We start from the raw sequence: 11,749 nt of genomic DNA on the forward strand, positions 1-11,749 counted from the left end.
AATAACAAGCGTAAGAAGCGCGGAGATCTCGCGATACTTTCAAAAGAATGATTGGTGAACGGTGATGTTACACAAGTTGTTTGGTAACAAGCATGTTGTGAAAGCTTTGTGGTTGGTGACATGTGCCCATTGCTGCAGCGCGGTGTAGAGTGGAGGAGCAAGACAACCTCTGTAGGTTAAAAAACTGCACTTTCGGCTTGATAAATTAGCAAGTTTATCAACAGCGAAGTCTCTTTCCTGGTTTGGGTAAGTTATTTGAACCGCCGTGCTCTTTCACCTGAGTGAGCACGCCAGTTTTTACCTGTGTGTGGTTCCTACCGGTACTCTCTCCCCTTGTTATGGAGCAATGTAGAAACTGGATGTTTTTTTTCAGACTGGGTGAAATGATTAATCAACAATACATTCGGAACACGCATATTACAGTGGCTTCAAACAGCCTGAGACCACATTGAAAATCTGTAGTATTTTCACGTAAAACTAAATAATCAATATGTTTGAAACACTTAAGAATACATGAAGTTATATAATGTACTACACTAGTGCATTTGATCATGTACCCATTAGAGGCTCATTAAAATAATTACATTTGCAGACAGTGTTCACCTGTTATAAATAAGGCTGTGCCTCAAGCTTCCAGTAGGTCATTGCTTACCAAGTAGCACTGTAGGGAAAATGACATCAGAAGAAAGCGAAAGTGTTGGAATACATCAAGGGACGAGGCCAAATGCTGGGCTAAGATATACCAGCATTTAACAGTGGATGAATGGTCCTATTTTAAAGTCAGATTTACTGATGAATAAAAGTTTGAGATTTGTGTATGTAAGGAGGCAAACAGTAGAGAGAATGATACCACAGTATATCAAACCGACAGTGAAACATGGTGGTGGGAATATTCAAGTCTGGGGTGTTTTGCCTACTCCGGAGTTGTACACCTGCACCAAATTGACCACATCCTGGCTTAGGAGAAGTACTAGCCCATTTCTCAGAGACTGCATTCTTCCACTTCATACTGCAGCAGGATAATGACCCCAAACACACCTTAAAGCTGTAATGGAAGCAGAAGTATTTTGAATGGTGGTCTCAGACTTTTGGACCGCACTGTATGTTGTATAATTACTTTTTGATATTTAATTTATTAAGTTAGTTTAATTAGTTAAGTAGTTCATTGTAAACACATTGAGTGTTCAGATACTGAATTAACTTCAAAAATAGCTACCATGTGTAAGTTTTTAAATTGTATAATGTAAAATATCTCAAGCTCACTGAAAACAGATGACATGCCCTCAGTATTTTGTGACGTTATCTTTGCTCAGACACTTTTTTTCTCTGCAGTTGTAGCACAGCTTCATCTGTTCCATCAAAATGCCTGAGGGACCAGAGCTCCACCTGGCCAGCCTTTATGTAAACAAAATGTGTCAGGGAGTAGTGTTCACTGGACCGGTCAGAAAATCTGAAGTCAGCAAAAGTCCTGATGTGCCCTTCACCTGTGAGGCCTATCGCATCACAGCTGCTTCCAGAGGCAAGGAAGTGAAGCTCACGCTGACACCCATGAAGAGCGATAGCCCTAAAGAGCGGTTGAAAGCAGGACAAGAACAGCCCATGGAAATTGTCTTCCGCTTTGGAATGTCTGGCTATTTCCGTCTCACCACAGAGGATGAATTGCCCAAACACGCCCATTTACGTTTTTATTCCAACGAGACACCCTGCAGAGTGCTGAGCTTTGTGGATGCACGCAGGTTTGGCAGCTGGCATCCCAATGGAGCGTGGCAGCCTGACAGAGGGCCCTGCATCATGTTTGAGTACAAGAGCTTCAGGTTAGCCATGTTACGAGTGTCACTTGTGTCCCATGTTCAGTGAAAATATCACTATCGCACTGACCTGTAAAACATTTTGCAGGGAGAACGTCGTGTCGCACCTGTCTGACCGTGCTTTTGACAGGCCCATCTGTGAAGTTCTGCTCAATCAGAAGTACTTCAATGGTATCGGGAACTATCTGAGGGCTGAAATCCTTTTCAGGTGATAAACATACGCATCCTGCACAACTATTCAAATGACACATTATCCATTTGTACATTATTATTACAGATACTGACCTTATTAAATGGGTCGGTATCAGGTTTGACATGAAAATCCATTTTAATTATGGTTTATACAGATGTCAAATTTGGGGGAAAAGAGAGCACTGGTATCAGATCAGTACCCTGCGTTGAGGTATCGGAATCTGATAGAATCTGATCCAACAGAAAATGTTGGATGAGTTCATCCCTGATCAATATTACAGTATTTGCTTGTTTAAAGGGGAGACTAAAATATTACTGTAGATGTATTTGTATGTCTAGTCTGCAGATGGATATCCTTGCCAGATATAACCAGTGGCATGCACATTCACAGGACAGAGAGCCTGGCACTCACAATAGGTTTATACATCGCTACATGTTTTCCAAGGTCTGTTTCCTTCAGATATGAAATGAATGGTTCCTTTCACTTTTCATTTTGTTACTCTCTGTGGGGAGCTGTGCTGATTCAAACACTGAAGACAAGACAGCCTTATTGTTTTACAAAAGAAGAGGCCTTTAAGTACAGTTTTGTTTTTTTAAAGGTTGAACATTCCGCCCTTCGTGTCTGCCAGGACCGCGCTGGAAGGCCTTGAGTCAGAAGATTTATATGAAAGTGGCAAGCCTGTGAAAAATGAGATTGCTGACACAAAGGTGAAAGGGCCCAAAAAGGACAACCACATTTCTCAGATCATCAGACACTCAACCACAATCACTCTGCATTTTCTAACACTGCCTCTCTGTTTTCCTTCCAAAAGACCTCCGACAGAACTAAAAACAAAGGAGTGAAAGTGGAGATGGGGGACCTGCTCAGACTGTGTCATACAGTACCTCTTGAGGTGGTCAACCTAGGTCAGTGATCACGTGTCTCAAGGATTGTTAGCTTTCCTTTAGAGAAAGGCTTCATCCTTACAGTTTCATTTTTCTGTGAAATGTCTTTGATTTTTTGAAACCTTTTATGACTTACTGTAGGTGGAAAGGGCTATGACCCTGAGAAGGCAGACTACTCTGACTTTGAGGCGTGGCTGCAGTGTTACTACGTGGATGGAATGAAATCTATCCGGGACCACAATGGCAGAACAATGTGGTTTAAAGTGAGTTCAAGGAACAGCCTATATTTTAATCTCTGGCTCAAGATTATGTATATCACTGACACTAATACATACTGTTCTACCTCCAGGGGGACCCAGGCCCCATGGCACCTAAAGGTGTGTAATACTTGAATACATAAAACACCTTAAATGTATCTGAAACAGTCTCACTGATCTGGTGTCATCGATTTTGCTCATCACAGATTCAAAGTCCCCCAGGGCAAAAAAGAGAGCAAAGAAAGAAGATGACCATGATTACACAGACAAGAAAAAGGTATTAACAGATTAACAGTCTTTATTTTATTTTGTTTTTTTTGCTTGGCTTGTATTAAAGTCTACAGATGTACCTCTGAACAAAAGTTTGATTTCATTAGTTGGCCAGGAGTCGCTCTGAAAGCACAACGAAGAAAAGAGTGGTTAAACGGGAAACTGTGACCAAAACGCCAAAAAAAGAAAAGGATGGACGTTGCAAGGAAGCCAGATCCAAGAAAAAACTGACCGAAAACAACCAGGAAGTAAACACACTACAGCACGAGAAGCGATCAACTGCACATAGGAGGGCGAGCAGCAGTGCAGTGCCAACTGCAGGTGAGCTCTTCATATTCTCTCAAAGTGAAAAGTTGTTTCAACTGAGGGAATTTTAGAACCAATTTTAATCTAATGGATTCCTCCTTGTTGCAGGCTCACTGAGGCGGAGCAGCAGAGTTACCAGACAGAACAAGTAATAAAAATGGGGGAAAAAAGGGAGGCATGTTTTTAAGTTTTTATACTATCAACTATTTTTTAATAAAAACACACTTCTACAAAATTTCTGCAAGTGTTTGATTTGAAACAAAAGTATTTGGGGCTTTTTGGCAATAGTGCGTCCCTCAAATAGATGTGCTGCACTCAGTTTCAATCAAGTCTAGACTCTAAGTCCCCTGACAGACATAATAGACTGTAAACAGAGCAGCACCTGATGATTAATTTCATAGTTACTGTGAAACTACTAAATTCTACCTTCAGGACCAATGTCTATATTGGTCTGACTGTCATATAGTCTGAATTCTTGATTTGTACTAAATTTAATTCTCTCCATCACACATACATTTAATCAGTATTCCAGATGTGATCTCCCCAAGACTTGATAATCACAAGATGAGAAGAAGTGACACAATTTGAAAGGGGCTGAAGTTCAGAGTAATTCCCTCTGATGTAATGTATGCTGGTTGGGTGTGTCTCTCCAAGAGGTCACAACTGAAAGAAGGGAGGGGAAAAATAATAAAAAAAAAAAAAAAAAGTTAGCAGACTATACGACATAAATGATGCCAGACAGCAGTTAACACCAGAAATAGAAATACTCACTGCCATGCCTCCTTCATTGAAAGGGTGGTGCAGAGAGTTGCAGTCGCACTGCTCCCATGTGACTCGTACAGGCGGACTACAAGTGCTCCCTTCCGGTCCTCGGCCTTGTCATGCATAATCGTGCAATTAGAGTAAATAACATTTAATGGGCTGAGTGGATTAAGTCAAGCTAGGTCAAGCTGAGTGCTCTGGATACCTGCTTAATGGTTTCCAGGACGACTGCTTCAGTGCTGACAGAAAAGGCACTCCAGGGCACAGTGTCAGGAGTGCAGTGGATTAACCTCAGAGGGAAGTTGAGGTTGTACGAACACTGGATCACAGAGGCGTCTTGGAAGGATCCTATACAAAACACAGTATTATCACGTTACACTTGTGTTTCACATATGTCACAGTAACAGTTTTAAATTCTAATGAATATGCTTTATTTTCAAAAATGCATCTGAAACACAAATAAAACCTGTATGTGGCATGATTGCATAGGTGAAATGGTGAGTCCCCATGTCAGCATTGGCATCTGGGGCCTTAGGTGCTCTCAGTCTACAGTAAAGACATCCACTGTTAGATGCAAGGTTTATTTAAAATAGCTGTAAGTGAATTGTACTATTTGTAGAATTTGTTGTATATTAACAGTGGGAAAACTCACAGGGACAGCGTCATTGTGTTCTTGTGGACTGAATAACCGTATTTGCAGTCATTCAGCAGTGCAACTCCGAAGTTGTGCTCTGACAAGTCAGCCCACTTGTGACCCCAAACCTAAGACAGAAACCATGATGTAAAACAGGACATTACAAAGCACTTCAGCAGCACTACCGTCATTCTAACAACATCACTGACATCTGTTGTCCGACAATTTCGGTGTGCAGGACCAAAACAAGCCACAAGGTTCGGCTGTCAAAATACCTGTGGGGATCAGGGAAGATTAAAAAGAAAAATCACTACTCATTCACTTGACTCCACAGTGGCGTACCTCAAATCTGGCCCAGTCCCATGAAGTGTTCCTGTGTGTTGGTCTCTGCAGATGGCCAAACTGGATCTCGTATGTTGCATTGGGGTTGTGCACTCGCACCGGGAATTCCACCTTGAGAAACTTGTGTGACTCTGCCCACTTCACCTGAAAGTGGAGGATTCATCATTGGGGATTTCTTGGGTACTGAAGAATTCGTCTCAAAATTTCTCCAGATATCATTGATGTTGTAAGGTACCTCTGTGTTGAATTTGATGTAAGGACACATGGCGTCCACGACAATCTCCTGTGTGACGGTGCTTTTATCACTGATCCTGAGGGTGAAGCTGACACTCCCTCGTAGCCCACCTGAGGACACCACATGGACAGGCTGCACCACCTCCAGCACCGGCTTCCTGTAAGGTCACAGTATTCATATCTACAATAACTGCACACACTCTCATGAGTTTCGTGGTGTCATAGGATGGATGTAAGAGTAATGACTGACACCTTGTCTGAAGATGGTAGTCCATTACATCCCAAGCATCCCAGTACAGTGGGACATCATCAAACATGACAAACTGGTTCCCATGGCAGCTGTCAGAGATGGCTTCTCTGAAACCAATAAAGGGTGAGACAGGTGTTTATTAATGTTAATGTAGTAGTAGACACAGAGAGATGTTTCGCATGTGGTTTCACAGTACCTGTTTGTATTGATTAAACACAGTGAAGCCAAAGTGCCATCTTTGTTTACAACAGTCCGTAAAGTCTCGTTCTCCATGAGGACGGTGCCATCGGCCTGTAATGTTACACAGCACCTCAGTTGTCCAAATTAAATTATAACATACAGTGGCTAAATTAATTAAATTATCTATACCTTATATAGTACGCACCTGAACAGTGACAGAGACTGGAGTCATCGGCTGTGCGTCTTTGACAGGAGATAAACCGACACTGGGGACTCTCACCAGAGCTGCAGCAACACAGATACCACATAACATCAGATATAAAGTTGTAGTTTCATAGGGCAACAACTTAATCGTTATGAGTATCTAACATACCAAGATCAGGTTTACCAGCACCATCTTGAATTTGGATGACTTCATGGCGCTCCCATGGCAGAGAGTTGAACACACCGACACCGTTTCCTTTGGACCCAAGGGCTCCACACGCCTCATGCAGCAGTGCAGTACCATCACTACGGATATCTAAGACACATTGTGATGTAGTTTTAATTTTGGAAAATTCTATATAACAATATGGCTCTGATTTTAATGGACAGCTGCTGTAATGAAAACTGTACCTTCATAATACCTGAGTGCATCCTCCACAACCATCTCTATGCAGCTGCCAGGGATCACATCATGGAACTGGTTTAGAAGCAGCAGCCTGGACGACAATGAAAAAAATCAAAAACATCAATGAAACAGTAACAACAGAGACCAGTTATTTATCTATCAGCATCATCAAGCTTTAATGGGTGTGTCTGGACCTCCAGAGCTCCTGCAGTTTTTCCACAGGATACTTAAATGTCCTCTCCCGACACAGGGCCAAGCTGCTGGCTACCTCCACATCATGAAGGAGGCTCTCACACTGGCGGTTCCCTCGTTTAATCTGGAAACAACAAAGCAAGCATAAAGATAACTGCATTTTATACAGCACAAACATTTTTAATTGTTTTAACGCATAATTAGTTGGCAGTGTTTTTATCTTTTCATTGAGATCTCCTTATCTACTCCCTGCATGACCCTGCATAAAGTATGACCCTTTTTTTCCTATTTTGTGGTGTTGTGAGGGACTGTCTTATTTTGTAAGATACTAGTGGATCTTAGTAAATATATATATATATACTAAGATTGGTAAATGGTAAAAGGTAACAATCCGAGTAAATCCATCATGTAAATAATCTATACTATTCAAAAATATGCATTTTATAATTTTATAATGCACAATTCTAGTTATTCTGATTGTTCTATCCTATTTTTGTTTTTTTCTCAGAGGAATCCTATTAGTTTTGTTTCAGAAAGAATAATTTCATTTTACAATGAGGACTGTGAACAGATTTCTATTCTACCTGTGCCTGTGTGGTGTAGGTGCCATTGTGCAGCTCCAGAAAAAGTTCTCCGGTCCACGTGCACAGCAGAGCTGAGTCAGCCCGAAGCTGTGAGAAAAGCTCATCAGGACTGGATATCTGGACTCTGAGAAACACACAAGGAAGTGATGGAAGTGAGCAATGACCTCTCTGGTTAGACATTCGTCATTCATTCTAACCAAAACATGACTGTATGAAGTATTATTCTGAAACAGCACCATAAAGACATCAGTAGACATCACTCATATCCTTTAGTATTCATAAATTATGGCGTGGTCTCTTGCTTACGTCCTGACACACCCTTTTGATTCATAGAAATCCCACGGTACAGAAAAAGAAAATATAAATCTACTGACTCATTCATTTTGATTCCTGCAAAGTTTGGGCTTGGTCACTCTGGCTCACGAGTGACCGGAACCTACTTGGGAAGCCCATCTGTGTCCTGAAGCCGGTGCAGTCTGTCTAGCATCAGCTGTGTGGGTCCGCCTCCGCCATCACCAAATCCAAACAACAACGCACTGTGGTTGGCTCTGCCTTTGTCTTTGTTACTTTTTATTGTTTTCACAAGCTGTGGGCAGAGAAAAACCCAGATGAATGGAAGCTTTTGTAAGAATTGTAAAAATTCTCTGCACAGACTTAATTTATCACATTATGTTTACAAGGAACCAAACTCACGTCTTCAATCTTTCCTTTCATTTCGTAGGAATTTCCGGGAGGGAAATGTGTTAAAACCTTGGATCCATCCAGACCTTCCCAGAAAAATGTGTTGTGCTTAAAGAGAAATCAAAACTTTAAAATCAAAACCTGTCACATTCTTTTTTTAAGACAGTGTTTACTATCTACTTACAGGAAAGGTGTTGACCAGATTCCAGCTCAGCTTCTGTGTCAAAAAGTTGGAAATGTCACAACCCTGCATTATCTGAGGAAGTTGAGCGGAATAGCCAAATGTATCTGGAAGCCAGAACTAAAGAGTAAAGAGAAAAGATCCTTATATTATGTGCTCAATTACATACGAAAAAGCCACAAGTATAGCACAGATTTTATACAGAGGTTAGCTCAGGTTATGTAGACATGTTTTATGAATCCCCACCTCTTTGCAATGCATCCCAAACTCTTGGTTAAAGAAGCGCTGGCCCTCCAGGAACTGCCTGACCATGGACTCACCTGAGGGCAGATTGCCGTCCTGACAGGCAAACATGTCATAAAAAGGGCTGAATGACAGCAGGCCAAATAATACAGCTAAATTCATAATATGTGATATGTGATTTACTTATTCCTGAAATCAGGTTTACCATTTCCACCCACGTTCCTCCCACTGGAATGAACTGGCCTTTCTTCACGTAATGCTGGATCTGGGAGAAGAGTCCTGGGTACCAGCTCTTCACCCATTGGAACTGTTGGGCCTGGACAAAAAGCAAAAAGGTCTAAACTGAAGAGGACTGCTCTTGTTTGGAGAACCTTTATGGCTCATAGAAAACTATACCAGTGTGGAATTACCTGAGAGCAAGTAAACACAAACTCTGGGTTCTTCTCCATTAAACGGATCACCGTCACCCAACTTCGGCCACATTTGCGAATGGTCTCTTCATAAGGCCACAGCCAGGCTACAAATAAGAGAGTCACAAAAATGAACTAATTTGAAACATTTTTCAAATATTGCATGATTTTATGTACATTTTCTATTTGTTATTCACTAAAGTAATACGGGTGGGTGTCATGTGAGAATGTTCTATAGCTGAGTTTTGGTAAAAAATACTAAAACAATACTTTTTTGAAACATGTTTTTCTTTCTTTTCATTTAACAACAGAGCCCAGTTCTAAAATGCTTGATGCCGCATAAACACAAGGAGTCTTATGAGAAATGTACCTAAATAAAATAGTCTAAAATTGGCAAAATTATGATTTAAATCATGAAATACCTAATTCAGAAATAAGTAACAAGATTACAATCTGACTGCACTGTTGCTGCCAAGTACAGATACAATTCAGTCAGTACCAAAACAGTATTGTGATTTGAAAAAAAAAAAAAAAGGGACCTGAGTCTATGTGGCAGTGACCCATTGCATGGACAATGTGCTGGCTTTCCCCGTTTCGTTGGCTGAGGAAGTTATGAGCCAAACTGCGTGTTTTCGAGAAAGAGCCGTGATCAGAGGGGTCACATAGGTTGACCATCTCATTCACAGTGAAGAGTGCCTGGTAGCCTCGCTGCTCTTCCTCTCCTAGTTCCTGTGGCGGAAGGGCAAAGAATGGAAAGAAGTGTATATTTGAAATTCCATTTAATTTAAGTAATGCTTCGTCATGCATTGTTCTGTGTGAAAATACCTTCACAATGTCAATAAGCAACTCAAAATCTGTCAGCAGCTCCCTTACAGCGCGGTTAAATACCACCAACTCAGCTCTCTGCACAGAGAACTTCCTGTTCGGATCTGGACCTGCAATCATGGACCCTTGACCAGCTCCAAAAAGCCCATTACAGGCCATCTCTACATAAAGGGTGACACTAAAGAATGAGACAAGCTTTAGGTGAGAGGTGCCCAAACCTTCAGTAAGCCACGTTTGTTACAGAAACAGCACTGAGCTCATGTTTTGCGTAACTGACCTGTGTGGCTCCTCATCATTCAGACAGGTAGATAGGATGTAACTCGTCTTTTCACCCTCTTTAGTCAGCCCCTGCAAATCCATACAGTATGTTACACATGGCAATAAAATCTACACGTTCATCTAAGCATAGCAATTTTACCACTTTCAGCTCATCTGATGTGAATTCCACTGCTGCTAGGTTACCTGTACTGGCTGTCCATCTCTCCATACCATTGCTTCCCCATCACATTCCCACAGAAGATGAACCTCTTTCCCTCTCCAGGATTCAGGGATTTTCAGGGTCACCTTAAACCAGCAAGTCCACCACCTTGAAAAAGCATCATCGAGCTTGGTTTAGTGCCAAGATTATAAATAAAAATAAAAGATACAACATTGATAAAATCAGACAATATCTCTTACGTCGGTCCAAAGGTATCGCCAACTTTATAAGGGGAAAAGTTCTGCTTGGAAGCTTCTGTGAATGTGATCCGTTTAGGGGACAAGAGGGAGGTGAGGGATTCCAGTGGGTGAGAGTCTCCATAGAGCCTGCAGACAATAATCATTCATAAAGCAGAGGCAAACTTATTTCTCAAAATCATGAATAACACTTTAAATTTCACTCAAGGGCCTTCACTATCCCTCTAATGTTACACCCTAAATTAAGATGAGCAACAAGTCAAACCAAAGAAATCCTTTCACACTGCACATGATGTTCTGACCAGATCTGATCAATGTGCAGTTTGCAATAACATACACATCAACTACAGAGCATGTGAGCAGATGAGCAAATGTGGACATCATGTGGACATTTTTTTTTATAGCTGTATATGATCATTTATTTTAGAGCCTAAAAAATCAAAGGAAAATTAGCATTAAGTATGACAAAGGCATTAGTAATTTACTTTTTAATATTAGAAATGACTCCCTTTAGATTTATTTAGTTTTTTTTCTTCCACACTATCTTGCAGACCAGTGTCCAGCTGATGAGAAGCACTGTGAGCAGCATGATGTGCGGCCGTGATTTACATGATCTGGATGGATTTGATATTAAACAATCCTCTGCAGAAACCAGCACAAGAAGTAACACAAATATGTTTGGTCTGTCGCACATGATCGTTCAATTCAATGTAGTACAAGTCAGCGCAGCTGTGTGGAAGAAGCCTTACCGTCCTCTCAGATTACAGTCTGTGAAGTAAATATCAGAGACAAATTTCTCTGCCCTCTCGAGAAGAGTGCGCCTGTTCTTCAGCACAGGCTGGTGATACATCACAAAACTAACACGCAAACACCTGCAGATCTGCAAAACAGCGAGCACTCATACCAATGACTGTAACTCAAATCTGCTGACAAGACCCGGAAGTGAAACCTTTTGTTATTGCACTTAAAATAACAGGTCGCTAGATGGCAGCACCGTTCGACGACTGGCAACAATGCAATACAGTACTTCATTCATGAAAAGATCAGAAGGGGCAGGTGAAACGTGCCAGTGCTACCAGTGGATATGTCGGTGTCTTTAACAGAGTGGATTGATGAAATCATGGAATCCAAGAGACCTTATTTAATTTATTTGGGGGGGTTGGGGGTTGAGAATACACATTTAAGATCAAAATAAGTCACTAATAGCATGATTCACTGATAAAAGTAA

At 41.2% G+C, this 11,749-nt stretch overlaps 2 protein-coding genes across 4 annotated transcripts; one reads left to right on the top strand and one right to left on the bottom strand.

Moving 5' to 3' along the window:
• The first annotated feature begins 93 nt into the window (after positions 1-93).
• On the top strand, positions 94-4,279 carry neil1 (nei like DNA glycosylase 1). Of its 3 annotated transcripts, XM_022754672.1 has the most exons (10): positions 94-246; positions 1,333-1,814; positions 1,897-2,016; positions 2,600-2,708; positions 2,813-2,906; positions 3,027-3,148; positions 3,235-3,262; positions 3,349-3,419; positions 3,520-3,733; positions 3,827-3,882. In XM_022754672.1, exons 2-10 carry the CDS (start codon positions 1,363-1,365, stop codon positions 3,868-3,870), a joined length of 1,254 nt encoding a protein of 417 aa, XP_022610393.1. In that variant the 5' UTR covers positions 94-246; positions 1,333-1,362; the 3' UTR covers positions 3,871-3,882. The 3 variants fall into 3 exon arrangements, with proteins under 3 accessions (XP_022610393.1, XP_022610392.1, XP_022610394.1); XM_022754671.1 differs by having other exon boundaries at positions 3,520-4,279; XM_022754673.1 differs by lacking the exons at positions 3,235-3,262; positions 3,827-3,882 and having other exon boundaries at positions 3,520-3,667.
• Positions 3,433-11,442, bottom strand: man2c1 (mannosidase alpha class 2C member 1). The gene is made up of 27 exons (XM_022754669.1): positions 11,271-11,442; positions 10,525-10,650; positions 10,309-10,432; positions 10,124-10,194; positions 9,847-10,024; positions 9,561-9,750; positions 9,022-9,128; positions 8,817-8,927; positions 8,615-8,707; positions 8,372-8,488; positions 8,200-8,295; positions 7,947-8,092; positions 7,507-7,630; positions 6,925-7,046; positions 6,736-6,821; positions 6,494-6,640; positions 6,326-6,405; positions 6,137-6,231; positions 5,943-6,047; positions 5,692-5,848; positions 5,457-5,600; positions 5,133-5,242; positions 4,947-5,026; positions 4,686-4,828; positions 4,490-4,593; positions 4,233-4,381; positions 3,433-3,535 (listed from the first exon to the last, which is right to left on the bottom strand). Exons 1-26 carry the CDS (start codon positions 11,369-11,371, stop codon positions 4,276-4,278), a joined length of 3,063 nt encoding a protein of 1,020 aa, XP_022610390.1. The 5' UTR covers positions 11,372-11,442; the 3' UTR covers positions 3,433-3,535; positions 4,233-4,275.
• Between the last annotated feature and the right edge of the window lie 307 nt (positions 11,443-11,749).

The sequence above is a fragment of the Seriola dumerili genome, unplaced genomic scaffold (assembly GCF_002260705.1).
Source record: "Seriola dumerili isolate Sdu_G_001 unplaced genomic scaffold, Sdu_1.0 BDQW01000219.1, whole genome shotgun sequence".
NCBI classification, from domain to species: Eukaryota; Metazoa; Chordata; class Actinopteri; order Carangiformes; family Carangidae; genus Seriola; species Seriola dumerili.